This window comes from Musa acuminata, chromosome BXJ3-9, assembly GCF_036884655.1.
Source record: "Musa acuminata AAA Group cultivar baxijiao chromosome BXJ3-9, Cavendish_Baxijiao_AAA, whole genome shotgun sequence".
NCBI lineage: Eukaryota > Viridiplantae > Streptophyta > Magnoliopsida > Zingiberales > Musaceae > Musa > Musa acuminata.
The window spans coordinates 11,855,029-11,873,594 of record NC_088357.1 but is presented as its reverse complement, the minus strand read 5'-3'; the positions used below and the strand labels follow the sequence as shown (position 1 = coordinate 11,873,594).

The window sequence follows — 18,566 nt, the reverse complement described above, 5'->3', positions numbered from 1 at the left end:
CCAATCAATTCATCTGTATTGATGCATCCAAATTATAAGAAATCCAATAGAAGCCACGAGTACAAATCATTACCACAACATTTCCCTAATGGATGCAAAAGCATACCAATCCAAATGCTTGGTACATATGTGCATGAGTATAAATATTGATGTCTTCCATCCTGCACTAATCCACCCACCGTATCCCGAAATCACAATAGACTGTGTAAGAATGACGCTAACAGAGAGTTAACAGCCTTGGTCATTGGCAAATGAGATTAGATTGGGGCAAATGTTGCATACATCATGAGCATTGTGACCATTAGTACAAACATCATTCGAACAACAAACATGAGGTGGTCGCTACGTGTAACCAGCACATGTTCGCCCAAAGAACCTGACCCAACCTGCACCACAGGCAGCATGATCCAACTGTCGCTGTCGGTGAGATAATCAGATGGCTCGGTCAAAGTGTCCGCTGCTGGATCTTCATTTTCAAGCGAGCAAATTGCATTTGATACAGCCCGCTGATATGCAAGTAGCAAATGCAACTCAGCTGAATTGATTCAAACTCCCTACTTATACTGTAAACCATGACCGGTTCAGAAATAGAAAGCTTACCTTGAGAATATTTCCAAGCTCGTGTTAACACGTTAAATTGTTTGGGGTTAACATCTGAGTACACACAACTTATCCTCCGTGTATATGGGCTGAGAAGCAATTTGCATAGACCTTACATTTAGGCTACAGAAGAATTATGGTTAAATTAAAAGGTAAATCTTTCCTCGTACCAGAGAGTTTCTTGACAATTCTTCTAATACAATTGCGGCCATTTTACAGAACCAATTGCTCGTTTTCTCACGCTCGATGAATCATTTTTTTCAATTTCATCATGCCACACCATTTCCATCTTGTGAATTGCCACAAAATTTCAAAAACAGAGTTAATCAAATCAAATTAAAAGAAAAAAAAAACAATTTCAATTTTGAGAACCCGCTACCTGCTGAGCTTGTAATCATTAAGCAAAAACTTTAACCAATAAGAGGATTGCAAATTGTACCTCTGATATGATGACTGTGTCCCCTTCTTTAATTCCACGTTTAATTAGAGATTTGTTCACGCCACATGCCTCCAAAACATGCTGAAATCTTCTCAAAGACTCCAAATACCTGATCCACATTTAAGGTTATGTCGTATGTTATCAGATAATTTCAACAAAAATAAATAAATCCTCTTAGTACGGGATACATAGAACCACACCTCACCCCCCTCTGAAAAACATTATTAACCAAATTTGATCAAATTAATTTTGTTACATTTTGTACTCCCCAGATTAGATGTGATAGTTTTTAGCAGGTTATCATGCAAGATAACAACCAGTGAGAAAAAAGTTCTTTAATGAAAAAGAAACCTCATTGCACGAGGTTTCCACCACTGCAAAGTTTGTGGAGGGACAAATACATATGGCCCAACCTACAAAACTCACTAATGCACCATGGGTCACTCTCAATTGTCTATAATGACTATGAAAAAAAGAAAAATGACGGTTTCGTAGAGTTCTAAAAATTAAAATATTTGATTATATTCAGCACTATTAAAGAATTTTTAGTCTGACATAACCTACTTCAAATCGAACTTCATCCAACCTTTTCCCCAAATGAAGTTATTGTTTCTTTTTAGTTTTACATTAGCTTGCTAATGTACCTTCTTAGGTACTATAGTTTCATTTTTCCATTAGTGAATTTGCTTAGCTTAAGTTATAAACGTATGTAAAAGTGACATGTAACCACTTAAATTCCAGAATTTTTCTTACAGATATAGTGCAAAAATGATCCATCATAATGTACCTTCTGATAGTGCAATTTATGCAAATACGATACAAAAAAACCATTTTCATATCATTTCCATAATGTAAGTGTTATGGTTAACAATTTTATCAATAAGGTGCTGCATAAGAAACGTGTGTGTGTGCATGCGTGCATGCACACACACACGCACACACACGAAGTTGAATACTTCACAGCAATAAGAACACAAGAATTGGCTAACACCCAATGATAAGGTCAGAATGGTCACAAAGAGAGTAGAATGCATACTGCCAATTTGTCATTTGAACAAAACGTTGTAATCCAGCCCCATCTACATGCCATGTATTAGAGCTGCTATCGTAAAAGATTTCAAATTCATTCATGGAAGAGCTTCGTTGCTTTTGTATGGTGTCGGCAACATGATTTAGGTTCAATGGACCAGTCCACTCTGCAGCAAGAAGCAGCACAACAATGACTATGGGAAATACCACACATACAAAACCAAATAAATTACATGGATAAAGATAACCTTTACAATTCAAACGTAAATCTATAAAAGTAAACAACCAAACTAAGCTACCATATATAATCTTTTTCCAAACTGAAACAACAAAAGGTTAGGAAATGTCAAATCTTAGTGTTTCACTTGCTAGTTCTTGACATGCTATTCAGTTTCTGTTGAGGCCTGAGTATTTATGACCATCATCATGTACTTGGTGTTTGCATATCCTTATGTAGACATTTTGGGAATGCAATAAATTCTTTTTTCTTACCGATGGGCAGTAGTTGGTAGTCCATGTAGTCAGTTACATATCTTATTTAAGCCTTTAGTTATGAAGAAAAAGTAGAGAGAACAGATCTATTTTCTTCTTAGGGGCTTCTTGTCTCTCAGAGAAGCCGAAAAAGGTCAAATTCTAAAGGTTCTAAGATAAGGTAGCTGGCCCTTTTTCATTATAACTTTTCTTCCATTCCAAACCATTGTTGGTGGAGATTTCTTGGTCCATTGTTTCTTAGTTTTTCTGTCAGCTGCAATTTTACTTTGGTTAGGATATTGTGGAATTTGTGCTTGAAGGTGTTTCCTCTCTTGTTTGTTTAGCATCTATTTCTTCTCCCCATCTCTTGGTTGATGTTCTGACCTAGCATTGTACACTTTGTGAAAAGTGCTTGGATTCATGCAGATGGTTTATTTTCCCATCAAGAAGGATATCAGATTAGTTTCACAATATCACCACAAGAAAAATTGCCAAAAAATCTCAGTTATCAGCAACTTATGATGGCCTTAAATAAAACCCAGACTAGTATAGTGATCTTAAAAATAAGAAAGAACACAAAGGTGAAGGTATATGCATAACATGGATAGTTTATTTTCAAGAACCAACTGAAAACCAAATTAGTTTAGGATAACACACAAAGGAATTTAGCTGGGAAATCAGATTACTGGCACAACATCACCACAAGGACACTTCTCACAAAATCTCAGTTATCATTAATTTGTAATGGTCTTAAATTAAGAACCAGTATATAATGAACTAAGAAAAAAAAGAATATAAAATGAAGGTATATACATAACACGGATAGTTTATTTTCAAGAACCAGCTTCACACCAAATTAGTTTAGGATGACCACACATAATTGGAATTTAGGCTTGTTAAGACAGAAAAATACATCAGTACCTAGTCATTGGACAGAAAAAATGCTATGATTACACCATAAAAACAGGAAAAGAAAAGAATAATAAATTAGTTACCTTCAGATTCCCGTTTTGATTTCCTTTCTTCCCTTAAAAGTTCATAGGCAGCAACCACAATATCATGTGTCCCCTGTCTATTCATTGCACTACTATAGAAAGGCTGGATTCCACGAGCTTGCAGACGTTCCTTGAATGAATCCCAGCTCTCATATGCTTCTGGAAGGTCCATTTTGTTATATACAACAATATACGGCTTCTCTGCGAGCCCTGGGCTAAATAATTCCAGTTCCAATCTAACTGCATCAAATTCATACTCTGGCTGCAGCCCTGAACCATCAACAACATGCACCTGAGGATCCATATCACAAGAGAAGTTTTATTAGTCAAAAATGTTAATTGTAACAATAACTAATACTAGAAGTAACTCATCTGCACAAATAAGATTAATTAGGAAATCCTACAGCTGAATAGAAAATTATTTTTACAAATTATTATCATTTAAGCAGCAAACCAGATGGCCCATGAAAATGAACAATAAGTATCACAACAAAGTTCAGCATATGAATTCGTTTATGAGTAGGCATTTAAATGAAGCACCCAAAATTAACCATTAGAACTAATTCAAAAGATTTAACCAGTCTTGCTATAAAAGAAACTTGTTAAAATTTAATGTATTTGATAATATATTGAGTATGAAAAAATTTAAAATAAGGTGCCGAGGTTACCAAAGAAAGAATAGTCACAAATGCCTTGTAAATTTTCAGAAGATAGGATAAAACCTAGGGGATTCATTATCCTAGGAAGTATAGAATTCAAACATGGAACTCACCAAACACCAACATTCACATCTTGATGTATGCATTTCCATGCTGCACTATCAATTCATATCAAAAACATATACCTTTGATAGTTATTGCATGAAACCTACTGCAGTTTTGAGATAATAGAAAGTGTCAAATGATCTTTGAGTCTACATTCTACTTATGGCTGATGTCAAAACCAGTCATCTACAGCTGAAATTTAACATATAGATGCCGAAACTACACAACAGACTAACTGATAATCAAGAGGGAGGAAGGAAGAAGAAAAGTAGATTGGAGGAAGACAAAAGAATAACAAAGATCTAGTGGCTTAAACTGCAGCACGTAGGGTTGACCAGAAGAATTCATGGAAAGATGTTAGAATAATGTAAGCTCATCAGCAAAACGTTCAAGAACTAAAGAAACATGAGCTATGACTATTACTTGTGCTTTAAATCAATTAATAACCATAAATATGACAAAGGGATATTGTCTCTGGCTTGAACATTAAAACACATTTCATATCCGTCAAAATGACCTCTATGGAAACTTGAATAGTTGATGATGATTGAAGTATAACATTGAAGAACAAATTATGTTTGCTAAAATCTTTTATAACGTGCATCATACTCAAGTGAAAATTCATATTGAAGAAGATGGATGCCCGAGTCAGCAGATACAAGAAATGAGGAACAAGGATCATCAACGTGCAAAATAATCAGGAAGAAAAGGTATCAATAGGTACTGAATGTTAGAAACCCTAAAAATTGCAAGTTTAGAATGAGAAACACAAAGGCGCCCACTAATCTTGCTGAAGATCATTTCAGTACTATCACTAATTATGCAAATTCTGAATAAATTCCAAAAGAATTATTGCTTGCATAAACTATGCATACTGTGCCAGAACTTTCTCCGGGAAAAGAAGAAACAACCCAACAACACATCAATATGAAATCAACTAGATACCATCTACTATTAAGTATGAAAGACAAATGAAAGTAACTAGCTAAACACTGATTAAGCATTTTACCAAGACAGAACATCTTTCAGCATGTCTTAGGAACTCATGACCTAAGCCAAATCCCCTGTGAGCACCTTCAAGCAAACCTGGTAGATCTGCAACCACCATCGTGGCATCAAAATCTAATGAAACTACTCCCAGATTAGGAAGCAAAGTTGTAAAGGGATAATTGGCGATGGTTGGCTGAGCAGCGCTAATAGCACTTAAGAGAGTGCTTTTTCCAGCATTTGGAGCACCCACAATTCCAACATCAGCTACAAGCTTCAGCTCCAGATCCAACCACCTGAGGAATATTCTAGTTGGGTAACAAAACTTCTTGACCTACATAATTCTGACAATGAATCCAAGGATCTTTGAACAGATCAAAAAAGCATACATAATTTGGCAGAGAAATTCAATGCCATTGAAACCCTGCTTGCTGGAACTGGGTCTTAAAAATATATAGGTTTAACCTACTTTGGAGGAAAAATCCATTTCATACTGACAATTTTTATATAAAATATTCTTTCTCCAAATATGGTCATTATCTTATGCAGAGCCTACATATCAGTTCTTTTAGCCAGTTCATGAATTTTGCCATATGGTACTGCTATAGAAATCAAGAGAAAGTTTCAACCATCGCATAATTCTGAAGAGTTTATCTAATCACAAGCTTCATGTAAGAACAGAAATTTTATGTTCACTTTCTAGATACAAACAGTAACAAAATTATAGTAAGAAATATATCAGACCCAGTTGCTTCATCAAAGATCTCTTTTTAGACTTCTCGTTAAGCTACAAAAACTTGATAACAAAAAAAATCTACAGAGATGGCATTGGATAGCCTAATCCATCAGCAAACTTGTTTATTCCAGAACATGACAATTTCTACATAATACATGTATCATAATTTATCTCAGGCTTCATATAAATTACAATCTTGGTTTGCCAAATTATTTAATTGATGCAAGATATAAAGCACTCATGTCCTTGTGGAAATAAGGTCTCTTCTTTTTTTTGAAAAAAAAGAAGAAAACTCTATTCCATTACTAAATAATGGTGCCCATCGGTTACAGAGGCCAAAAAACTATCAAAATCATCTCCCCAAGATTGAGATACCGTAGATTCCCTACCAAAATTTGTCAGATTGTGGGCAATTACATTAACATTTCTGCTAAGGTAACTGACCCTCACAGCTTGCAGCTGTCTAAGTAAAATCAAATATCACTAACTAGTGATTTTAGATACAACAGAGTGCTTCTTCTTAGAATAACTCATCCAGCAACATGCTAGAGGTTCTTTTAATTGACAATCACATCAATCCAGGATTTTTATATGACAATCTTTGTGTTCAGTGATGATGATTACAACATCTTCTCTTTAAAATACATAACAACATTTCTTCTGTGAACTAATTTCATTTCTAATTCCCTCAACCTACTGGTTAACTGATTAATTTTCTTAAAAAAATTCAAATCATCAACTATTGTGTTTTGATTTTATAATGGCAACATTGTAGGAGAACCATGCATGTTATCCTTAGCAAGGTTCGCAATACCGTACCTTACCGGTGTTTTGACCTGGGCTCGATATCGATACGTTACGGTATACCGAGCGATACACCCAGGTGTGTCGAGTACTTAGCTCTGCTACAGTGCTACAGTGCATTCGGACCGGTAACCGGCGGTCCGCGTACCAACAACCTGTCGGACCGGTATGTACCGCCCGTACCGGACGGTACAGTTTGATACTGTAGACCATGAACCCTAGTGCACCATTGCCCTTTTATACTCACATAGCTTCAAGATCATCAGTCATCAAGATGAGATATGTTTCCTGCACCGATCGTACACATAATGATGATCATCAAATTTTTGTAGACATTCAAAATCATCAGCCGTCAAGATGACACATGTTTGCTAATCCCATGCAGGGTGGCTATCTAATTGTTTAGGAAGCTTGAGAACCTTTCAGCCATTCCCACCATAACAAAAATCCCTAGATGCTACTCTGTCTCAAAACAAAAGAAACACCAATAAGATAAATAAGGAGCAGTACAATATATATTCCTAGCTAATTTGACTCTCTCAAGAGTAGGTCAATTAGATAAATTGGATGACATGAACTTATTCCCTCTCCACTAAGAATCCGGAGGCTCTAACAAACTTCAACTTCATTGCAGTCTATATTGTAAGAAGTATGTTGACTAAATTAAAAGTCAGTCGTTGGAAATGTTTCTCATTTCAATATGAAGTCATTTCTTAAATATGTATATGCTCTCTTGCAAATTCAAGAATAAACACATATTTAATACATAAAATGAGAAGAAAACAAAAAAAGAAAATTTTAATACTCACATTTCGGCGCCCTCTTCTCCATTTTCTGCAATCTTTGGTACCTTATTAGTCCCTGATTTGAAAGATGCATTTCCTCTCCCACCCCGCCCACCAGGTAAGAGCAGTGCCCGCTGTCCAGGGTGCAATAACTCCAGCAACACCTCACCCAGCATACCTCCTTTGAAGGCCTCTCTGATCACAGTTCCAGGTGCCACCTTCACAACCACATCCTCTCCCTTCGCCCCAGCCTGCTTCCTTCCTTGGCCGTGCCCACCTCTCCCAGCCCTGAAGTGCACATTTTTACGGAATGGGAGTAAAGAATTCATTGCCCCATCGACCTCCACATACACATCTCCTCCCTTCCCTCCATCTCCTCCTGATGGACCGCCAAAAGGCACAAATTTCTCACGTCTAAATGCCACAACTCCATTCCCTCCATTCCCGGCCTTCACATATATCTTCGCGCTATCAAAGCATCTCATAATCGCAGGAACCCCCTTCTCCTTCACTTCTCCATTCCCAAACTCATTGTCCCCATCAAGATAACCCTCCAACTCCCCATCGGATTCAGACTCTAAATCCAAATCCGAGGCCTCAACCTCTGGATGCGTGGATCCATACCCCACAATAACCTCATCTTCATCCGATTCGAACTCCAAAAATTCGTCGTCGCTTCCCTCGATGTCCTGCACAAATATCGAACTGTTCAAAAGATTCTTATTCATCAAATTCGACGCAGGATTTGTTACCTGTTCGACCCTAAACTCGCCCGAGCCTCGTGCGTGGAATCCGAGGGATGGATCGAGGGAGAACTTGCCATCGGGTTCAAACGTCAACAACTCATCTTCGATCACTTCCACAGAGAACGAACCTTTAGCCTTCTTATCGTAGCCTCTACTTCGATGACGGTCCGAAGGCTTTTCCTTAGAAGAATTTAAAGCCGGAACCGGCGACTCACGCAACCTAATTTCACCGGAGGTCGCTGAGGAGAACGGAACGACGGATGGATCGAGGGAGAAGTCGCCCTTGGGAGGGAGGCGGGTGTAGGTCGTGGCCTCCCCACCGCCGCCGCTCGAGGAGCCGTAGGACGGCGGGCCGCCAGAGACCTTCCGGGACTTGAGGTTAGGCTTGGGACGAGATGGCCTTTTAGGGCTTCCGGCCTTAGGGCGAGCCCCGGCGGCGGAGAGAGGACGGAAGCGGAGGGAGGAGAGGGCGACGGCGGCGGTCGCCATTACAGTTCCTTTGGCCGTTCTCTAGCCACAGGAAGAAGCAAAGAGTGAGGCGAGGGAGTTTGCTTTCATATTTATATTAATATTTATTGTCCTTTTTCTTTGGGATGGATAAGAAAGAAACACATGGATTGGCAAAAATATCCTGAACGAAAAAATGGGATATTTTCTTTTTCTTTTTCTTTTTCTTTTTTTATTTCGAGAAGGTATAATAATATAGGGTGAATTCTGAAAATGATTTCTATTTTAGCTCTTGATTAACATTCCTTTTAATATTTTTCCAAGAATGTTCTTATTTGTTGTTATAATAATCTGTGAAACCTTTTCATGATAATACAACTAAAAAACAGTACCTAAATTATAACTTGAACTAATTGAATTTCTCAGTTATAATATTTTAAAAAATATTATAAATTTATGCAAAAAAAAACAATGTGATTGAATATAAATCTCTCTATTTAATTATTTTTATTTACAAATCAGTGAGGATACTTATTTAAATTACTATTTTTATGTGAATAATTTCGAGTAGAATTATGATGATAGAAAAAATAGTAAAAAATCAAACAATTATATAATATCTGTCTTAACATGTTGGAATTATTTAGCTAGTATGTTCATATTCACAGAGGCAATAACGATAAATGCATACTATATCAAAATAATTATGTTGGAGCCGAGCGGTATAGATTCTTATTCGTTATAGCTTACGCCTTTTACGATGAAAATGAGTAGAAGGAATTGGTAGAGAATTGATGTTAATGTCGTATAAACATGAGATAAATAATTTATAGATATACGATTTGGTAAACTCATACGACTCGAATATGACATGGTTTATACGTAAATCTGAGAAATAATTTAAGTTAATATATTATATTTGGATTACAATACATACCAATTTACGGTAATTACGTCAATTTCATATAATAAAAAAATTAGAGGAGTCATATTTCCTTTAATTTGTGTGTAGGAATTGTATTAGGTAGGATAATCCTACCTAAATTTAAAGCTAACTAATATTTTTAGGCATTAAGACCATCTTAAATCCAAATCGTGTATCTATTTACCTATTCCTACTCGATCCAAACCTAATATTTTGTTCATAAATAATAATAATCAAACAAACATGAGACCTATTAACGATGCACTAACCATCAACTGATTAATTCCTACTTAGTCCAAAATAATTAAATATTTTTTCTGAAAGAAATATAATATATATTTCCAAATCAATCTAATATATCTACTACTTTAAATCATGAACTAAAAGGTTTGGATCAATCCTTCACTCCAACAAAAGAAGGGTTTTATATTTCTCGCAAAATTTGTCAATCAATTTTATTTTAAAAAATATCAAAATATCTTTCACCAACTCTTCTCCTCAAAATTTTCACTCTTTTTATTTTTTTGACTAGTTTTAATGTGTTATAGTGTTTTCATTTGATTCATTTACAGTATTTTTAATATTAAATATTATAAAAATATATAAAAATAATATCATATTATATATATATATATATATTATTATCATTACTGGTACACCATTATGATATCATATTTTTAAGCTTATAATTAGTTTGGTCAATATTAAAAGTCTATCAAGATCATTCTTAATATTTTTGAGTAGGTTTTTTTATTGTGATCATCAATGCACTATAACAATTCAAACTTTTATTTTTATTTAGATAATTTTTATTTTTAAAAAATTATTATAATATATAATATATATATTTGTTATAATATTTTTTTATTGTGGTGATCAAAATATTTTAAAATTTAAAATATTATTTAGAAAGAAAAGAAAGATACTCAAAATATAAATATTCTCTAGCAAGATGATATTAAGCATCTTTTAGTGAGGCTTACGAATATTTTATTTAATTCAACTTATATTTTTGTAAAAACTATAAAACTAATTAATTTAGCACTTTGACCGTTTATTGAAAGGTAATCAATCCCTCGTTAATTACTTATCTTAAAAAAACTAATTTAAGATTATTATATATAATTACTTAAAAAAGTTTAAATCGAATTAGGATATCAAAATTTACCTTTCTCGAGTCCCAATCTGATCAATTACTGCCTAAATCTACTCTAAACTTGACTAATCACATTTCCTTTTCAATGTAATGTATTATCATCATCCCATTAGTTAGTATGATCCGATTTAAGCGGATCGACGCACACAAAAATGAGTTCGTGTGAAGCACGGACGGATGTGGTGAGAGTCGAACAGTCTCCACACGGTAGACCAAAAGATACCAACGTCGGAGTTAAATGCCCTTAGTGAAATGCTTATGTGATCTGTCCATTCACATTTTGACGGTTATGATGGATACAAATCTTTATGAGCCGTGGTCCAGATCTTCTGATGGACGGCGATAAGAAGTAGACTATGTTGGGGATTTGTTGCTTGAGTTGGATAAGATCCCACATTCTCGTGATTGACGGCTATCTTTGGCTATCCCCGTTTGCCCGTGTTGGCTTTAATCCACAGCGGTGGTTTTATTCTCTACTGTTTGCTGCTAGCGCTGTTCGTCTGGGAACTCGAGAGATCGCTGGAGGCGTGGGCGTGGTGTGTTTCCCTTCTTCTTCTTCTTCTTCTTCTTCGTGTCGAATTTTCTATTTCTATGTCGACTCGATGATCGATCTCGTGTTTAGGAGAAAGAAAGAGAAAGGAAAGATGTGATGTTTTGGAGTGTTTAGTTTGGGGATCGATCATTTGTTAACGTTGGAGTCGAGGATTAGTAACATAGGATTTTGAATGCTCGTTTTGTGAATAAAAATGTCGGCTTGTTTTCCTTTTTCCTTTTATCTGTTTTTATGTCGGGGTTTCACTTTGGATTTCTTTTGAAGTTTTTCTTTGATTCAATTATATCGTGTTTAGGGAGAAAGGAAAGATGTGATCTTTTGGTGTTTAGTTTAGGAATAGATGAAACATGAGACTAAGTTCATTTGAAGAAAAAACGCGTCTTTTGAGGAGACAAATCGAATTTGATTTCCTATTTAGTGGTTCATGAGGGGATGGGATATTATTCAGTTTGTTTGTTATTCTGCATCAAACATTGAGAAAAAGGGGAGCAGTCTGTACATGTTGATTAATTCAATTTTTCAAAGGACTCCGTGATTTGTTGCTTGGTTTGTGGTTGTATCTCTATATTTTATTTAACTTTCTTAGCCGTGTAGCGTAATGTAGAAATAGACCGGTTAGTCACTGAAGGAATTTGATTTCTCAAGGGGAATGGATTTGATTTGTCCTCGGAAGTTGGTTGTATTCTCTTATTGAGTTTCTCCATTTTACCCAAAAACCTATTTTTATCAAAGACGTAATTTTAGAACTTCAAAAATTAGCCAAATCTTTATACAAAATTATGGACAAGCTGTATCCTCCTCTTTGTATGGAATTTGAAATATTCTGTTTGTGTTATAGCAACTCGACCAGTTTCTCATGCATTCTAACTCTCTCATTTTCAGAACCATCTTTTCCACTTTTGGTGCACCATGGAGATAAAGCGGACTCTGCTGCTGTTCTCCTTGGCCTTGGTCCTATCATCTGTTGTGAGTAACCCCATACCTTCTTTTTCTTTTACCAAACGTTCAAATGTCTGTCTTGGTGGAAGTGTGAATAATTTCTACTTGCAGATTGCAGAAGGTCCACATACATGCCCAGCTAATCTCGAGGCCAAGTGTGATGGTGGTTCTTCAGATGGCTGGGAAGGCGAGTTCTTCCCAGGCATTCCAAAAATCAAATATGAAGTAATATCTTATCGACATTGTATTTTTTTATTGACTTTGTCCAAACATTGGGTCTGCTGCAATATGAACATGGTTTTCTTGTTGATTTGATTGATCAACTAATACAAATTTTGTTGCAATTTTCCCCTTTCACATTAGGGTCCAACCAGCAAAAATCCACTTTCTTATAAGTGGTATAATGCTGAGGAAGAGATACTTGGAAAGAAAATGAAGGTTTGTTTGTTGGTTTACTTATTTAAGGATCAGTCGTCCTGTCATTTGTTGATGCTAATGCTTTCTAATTGTTCTTGTAGGATTGGTTGCGATTTAGTGTTGCCTTTTGGCACACCTTTCGTGGGACTGGTGCTGATCCTTTTGGTGCCCCAACAAAATCATGGCCATGGGAAGATGGTACAAATTCTGTAGCCATGGCCAAAAGACGAAGTAAGATAATGTTATGTCAGCTAGTTAGTTGGACAAAGTAAGATAATATACAATCAGGTAGTTAATTAAAGTTAAGACACTCATGTTATGTCTCCAATCACAGTGAGAGCACACTTTGAATTCATGGACAAACTTGGAGTTGATAGGTGGTGTTTTCATGATAGAGATATAGCTCCAGATGGTAAAACACTTGCGGTAAGCAATGATCATTGTTGTTTCTTATCGTTAACTTTATTCAGACTTTAGCAGTTATATATGCTGATGCAAGACAATGATTCAACTAATTGCAAGAATCAAGTTATGTTGCTTCTGAGGCATGCTTGAAAAGTTTTTTTAGCAAACTCTGTCACTGTTCATCCATAAAAAAGTTACCAGGGTTTGCTCAGTGATCTAGTTAATTTCGAACTTTTTAAGTTTAACTGCTTAAGCATGTGAAAAACATTTTTTTACTTAAACTCTGTTGTTTGACAATTTGGTATTGTCAGGAAACTAATGCAAACTTGGATGAAGTGGTAGCTCTTGCCAAGGAACTTCAGGTATTAATGCTGCATTACCACTTGTAAAACATGAGTAGAGCCTCTATAATGTTGCTATTTGTTATCATCTCTTTTCATTGTTCACTTATTATTATGAATCAACCATAGTAATTTAAGTTTTATCCCCTGACGAATCTCATATGTTTTACAGGAGGGAACTAAAATTAAACCTTTGTGGGGCACAGCGCAACTTTTCTTGCATCCTCGCTACATGCATGGAGCAGCTACTAGGTACTGTGTGATTCTTCTTTTAATAAGAGTCTGTATTATATTTCAAAGTATATATTCACCAACTTTCATCCTTCTGTCTTGCAGCTCAGAGGTTGGAGTTTATGCTTATGCGGCTGCTCAAGTCAAGAAGGCCATTGAGGTGTTAATTTTGAATATTTGAATGCCTTTAGTTTCAAATATCCGCTACATTTGTGCTTCATTTTCTTGTAGGTAACACACTACCTAGGAGGAGAGAACTATGTTTTTTGGGGTGGACGTGAAGGGTATCAGTCACTTCTTAACACTGATATGCAAAGAGAGCTTGATCACTTGGTATGAGTTAGTAAATATATTGGCCAGTCTAACCTGTTCAGAGTTAATCTTTTTCTATTATCAATTTTCTTTTATTTATTATGATAGAATACCTGAACAATTCATAATTGTAAAAGCACACATATTGTTTTCCAGATTATTATTCTTATGCATTTAAAAACAAGGTTTTACTTTTTGTAGGCAAGATTTCTTCAAGCTGCTGTTGATTACAAGAAGAAGATAGGGTTCAATGGTATCCATGTCTTGATCCATATTGGCTAATATAAGTTCATTGCACAATTAGGTTTTCAAGTCATTAGCTTACTAGTTAAAAGCACTCAGAAATTGATGTTCCATATTTTTGTATGAAGTTTGATTGTTAAAAAAAAACATTTTCTTTTATAATTTATCTGATCTGACAACTATATCTAATAGTCTTATCTTCTTGGCATGCTTATTTATGTTTTCTTATTGCAATTACTGATTCACTTGCTATAGTACCTTTAACATCTTGAATTATAGTATTATTCATGATTTTTTCTTCCATACTCCAGGAACTCTGCTGATTGAGCCCAAACCACAAGAACCGACAAAGCACCAGTATGTATTGCAATTAAGGGTGATGGTCTATGATATGTTCATTATCTTAATCTGATTGATTTTTGTTATATCAGATATGACTGGGATGCTGCAACGGCCTTTGCTTTCCTTCAAAAGTATGGCCTTATAGGTACTTTTCTGTCCTCATCTTGCTCATATTCACATAAGTTGGTTACATAAGCCAGAGTACCATGACTTCTTGAATGGATACTTTATTTCTTCTTATTTTAAGTTATTCCATCAAACTAGTCATAGCAAGAGTTTTTGTTTTCTTTAGAGTTTAGCATTACGAAACAATTCAGTGACCATATGTTTTAGTAAAATCACTAGTTCTTAGATAATTTTATTGTGTCTAAGTATTGTTGATGAGAATTACCATGAGGACGGCTTTTTTCTTTAGTTATTTTTTGTGATAAACTTTTAGCATAATTATAGAATTATTGACTTGTTTACAAGCATTGAATTGGAGTTCATGAAATTGCCCATTATGTTCCCAAGTTTTTCTTAGCTTGTGGCTCACCAGCTTTCCTAGTGATATACTGAAACACTATTATGGGTTGCAAATTATCATGGCTTCATTTCAAATCAACCAACAAGATTTATTTATATGAAATTTCATAATTATGAGTTTGAATATGTATCCCTATGGGCTAAGATTTTTTAGTGTCAATTCACCTCACTAAAGAAATGAAAAAAAATAATATATGCTAGAGTTTATGAACTCATTTATAACTATCTCATTTTCAGCTTTGTTCTTTCTGGTTCATCTGGTCCCTGATGTTGTTTTCCAGGTTGATAATTGGTTAATTTTTAGCAATTCTAATCTAAAAGGTGTTTTTTTATGGTCCAAACAAGGAAATATGTTTGTTATGATTATGCTCATTCAACTAATTCAGAAAAGAAGGGAATTTCACCCAGTTTTCAGATTGCTGGCATTATGAAATGAGTTTATACATTCATGAACTTTGGAATCTGCAACAAGTACATGTATGCAAAATTCTATGTTTTTTCATGACCACCAAAATGTCACGCTTACACCTCTTATGGTTGGCCATCTTTAAAGACATTTAATAAAGCAAAAGACAAAATCATGACTGCAAAATCATGGCCCCCCTAAGCCTTTTATATGCATCTCTTGTGGTATCTACCATTTTGTTTATATGCATTCCTGTGCAGATAGACATAGCAGAATGATTATGTTTACATGCACTCCTGTGCAGAGGAACATAACAGAACGACTATCAGATATAAGTGCCTAATAGTTTTGGATTGACTGCCATATTGTATATATGTTTGAACATGTCAATGTGTTTTCTCTGTTGCTCATTTACAGGCTATCATTCTAGGCAGGCTTTATCAGTATATTGTAATATGATTGTTGCAACTAGTTTCAATATTTTCCTGTTGAGGTTTGCATCCCTTGTCAACTCAGTTCTTGATAGTTCAGTCTCTTGATTTCTATGAAGGTTTTTAAGATCACTATTTTTTCTTCATTTTATCACTTGGACTTACCATAACAAGTTCAGGTTCTCCATTCTGCTCAGCAATGCACTTTGAAAATCTTTGCAAATGGAGCCATAGTTTGTAATGTGAATCTTGATCATTAGGAGTCTTAAGCATGTAATTGTTGATTCAATTGAACCATACTTTTCTTTGTTTCTAATAGTTCCTTTCAATAAAGAAGTTTCTGAGTACATTATTCTGATATTTCTATGGTGCAGGAGAGTTCAAGCTGAATATTGAATGTAACCATGCTACTTTGTCTGGTCATAGGTAAGATCTGTCTGTGATGTGGGTTTGGCTAATGCTGACATAGGAAGATTGTCATATGAAGATATTTGTTATTTTTCTTGAAAATATCAATGGCTTTTTCTTGGCTGCAGCTGTCATCATGAGCTTGAAACTGCAAGGATAAATGGATTACTTGGAAATATCGATGCAAATACTGGTGATCCTCAGATTGGTATGTGCAACTATCCCTTAAAGGCACTTGAAGCTACAAATCTCTTAAGTCTTTCCTCATTGCTGGAAAATATATAATGACATGTGTCTGATACCTTCAACTATTTTTGGCACAGGTTGGGACACAGATCAGTTCCTTACAGACATTGGAGAGGCAACCTTAGTTATGTTAAGTGTTGTGAGAAATGTAAGTCGAACTAAAATACTTGTCTGTCTTAATAGTTGAAGTTTTCTCTAGGTAATAGGATATACTACACTTTTCCAAGTTATTTTGGATCTATCACTATTGTTTTATTTGTTTTGATAGGGAGGACTTGCACCTGGTGGATTTAACTTTGATGCAAAACTGTTGGTGCTCTTACTCCTTATTGTCCATTTACTGATCCTAGATCCCTGAAATTGTTTTGATGACTGATAGCCGTATACAAAAGCAACAAGTGCATGTTGCTGCTACAAGTTAAACTAAGTGCTAAGCTTGTTTTTTTTCCTTGGTTTTAGGCGGAGAGAGAGCACTGATGTTGAGGACATGTTCATTGCTCATATTTCTGGAATGGACACATTAGCCCGTGGACTCCGAAATGTTAAAAAATTAAACGAGGTAATATGAGAATTTTATTTTATGTGAGACCACTCCCAGTATATTAATAAGGGTCCTTTCTTTATGATAGGATGGTTCCCTGGCAGAGCTTGTCCGCAGGCGCTACCAAAGTTTTGACACAGAGATTGGGTCTTTAATTGAGGTCTGTTCATCAATACATCCATTTCTCGTACAAATAAAACCAATTGACCATGAATGTGGGATTATCCAACAATTTTAATGCTATGCATTTCATTTTTTTTATATGCTTCTGATCAGGCTGGCAAAGCCGACTTCGAGACACTTGAAAAGCAGGCCATGGAATGGGATGAACCTTCTGTTCCATCCGGAAAGCAGGTATCTATCTCGAACCCAAGTCTGTTTTCCATGCCTGTATGAAGCTTTCTGGTAATCTGAGTTCACCATGACCTTTGCTTTTAACTTTCGATGCAGGAACTCGCGGAGATGATATTCCAATCTGCACTATAGATTATTAGGTACTTTCAACTTTTGTCATGGGAGATCAGATTCGTATGATAAGAACACTTCCATGACTTCCAAGTATTGTACAGCGTAGTCTAGAAATAAAAGTTGCAACCTTTGTACACTCAAATTACCGGCTCCCGGGAAAACAACTTGAATTTTGCCAATCAGTGACGCTTGTGATTTTGCATGAGATAGATGTGATATCTCCATATTAGGGGTTCAATTATTTTCTGTTTACTTTGGTTTAGCTCAACATATTAGTTTATCATGGTTAAGAGATTTATCGCTTGTTATCGTTCGATTTCGGTGGGTCGCCTTAAGAGTTTGTTGAGCAGTCTAATTTGGTTTGAGCTCGAACTTTGATCTTGTCCATAACCTTGATCACTTGATGTGGTGTCGATTTGGAGGTGTCTTTCTTATGCCACAATAAAAAATATTTTGACAATATTTTTTATTTGCGTTCTACTTATTGATGTAACTACCCATGTTTCTGATCTACTCATCTATGCATTCGAATTATGGAGACCTGTGAAAGATTTGTAACAAGTATTACTACAACATTCTTAGTAACAAAATAATTTAATATCTAACTTAGAGCACTCTTTCAACCAGTAAATTGTCAATTCTATACATAGTATGAGCTTATTTCTGCAGTCACAGCTTAGATGTTTTTGCTTTATGTGCCATATTCATATGTTGAGAGAGAGAGAGAGAGAGAGGGATATATATATATATATATATATATATATATATATATATATATATATATATATATATATATATATATATATATATATATATATATATATATATATATATATATATATATATATATATATATATATATATATATCTTTCT

At 35.2% G+C, this 18,566-nt stretch overlaps 2 protein-coding genes across 2 annotated transcripts; one reads left to right on the top strand and one right to left on the bottom strand.

The window, feature by feature from the left end:
• Positions 1–223: 223 nt before the first annotated feature.
• On the bottom strand, positions 224–8,888 carry LOC103998239 (probable GTP-binding protein OBGC1, chloroplastic). Its single transcript, XM_009419660.3, has 9 exons — positions 8,363–8,888; positions 7,635–8,299; positions 5,308–5,581; positions 3,535–3,826; positions 2,076–2,235; positions 1,040–1,148; positions 771–889; positions 601–689; positions 224–506 (listed from the first exon to the last, which is right to left on the bottom strand). Exons 1-7 carry the CDS (start codon positions 8,843–8,845, stop codon positions 794–796), a joined length of 2,079 nt encoding a protein of 692 aa, XP_009417935.2. The 5' UTR covers positions 8,846–8,888; the 3' UTR covers positions 224–506; positions 601–689; positions 771–793.
• A 2,401-nt stretch (positions 8,889–11,289) lies between these two features.
• On the top strand, positions 11,290–17,874 carry LOC135650243 (xylose isomerase-like). Its single transcript, XM_065169506.1, has 21 exons — positions 11,290–11,420; positions 12,320–12,403; positions 12,488–12,601; positions 12,740–12,814; positions 12,895–13,024; positions 13,128–13,219; positions 13,510–13,560; positions 13,712–13,791; positions 13,876–13,930; positions 14,002–14,103; positions 14,284–14,335; positions 14,637–14,682; positions 14,757–14,812; positions 16,404–16,455; positions 16,566–16,645; positions 16,761–16,831; positions 16,952–16,992; positions 17,143–17,242; positions 17,313–17,384; positions 17,501–17,578; positions 17,675–17,874. The coding sequence occupies exons 2-21, from the start codon at positions 12,347–12,349 to the stop codon at positions 17,708–17,710; spliced, it is 1,440 nt and encodes a 479-aa protein (XP_065025578.1). The 5' UTR covers positions 11,290–11,420; positions 12,320–12,346; the 3' UTR covers positions 17,711–17,874.
• The last annotated feature ends 692 nt before the right edge of the window (positions 17,875–18,566 follow it).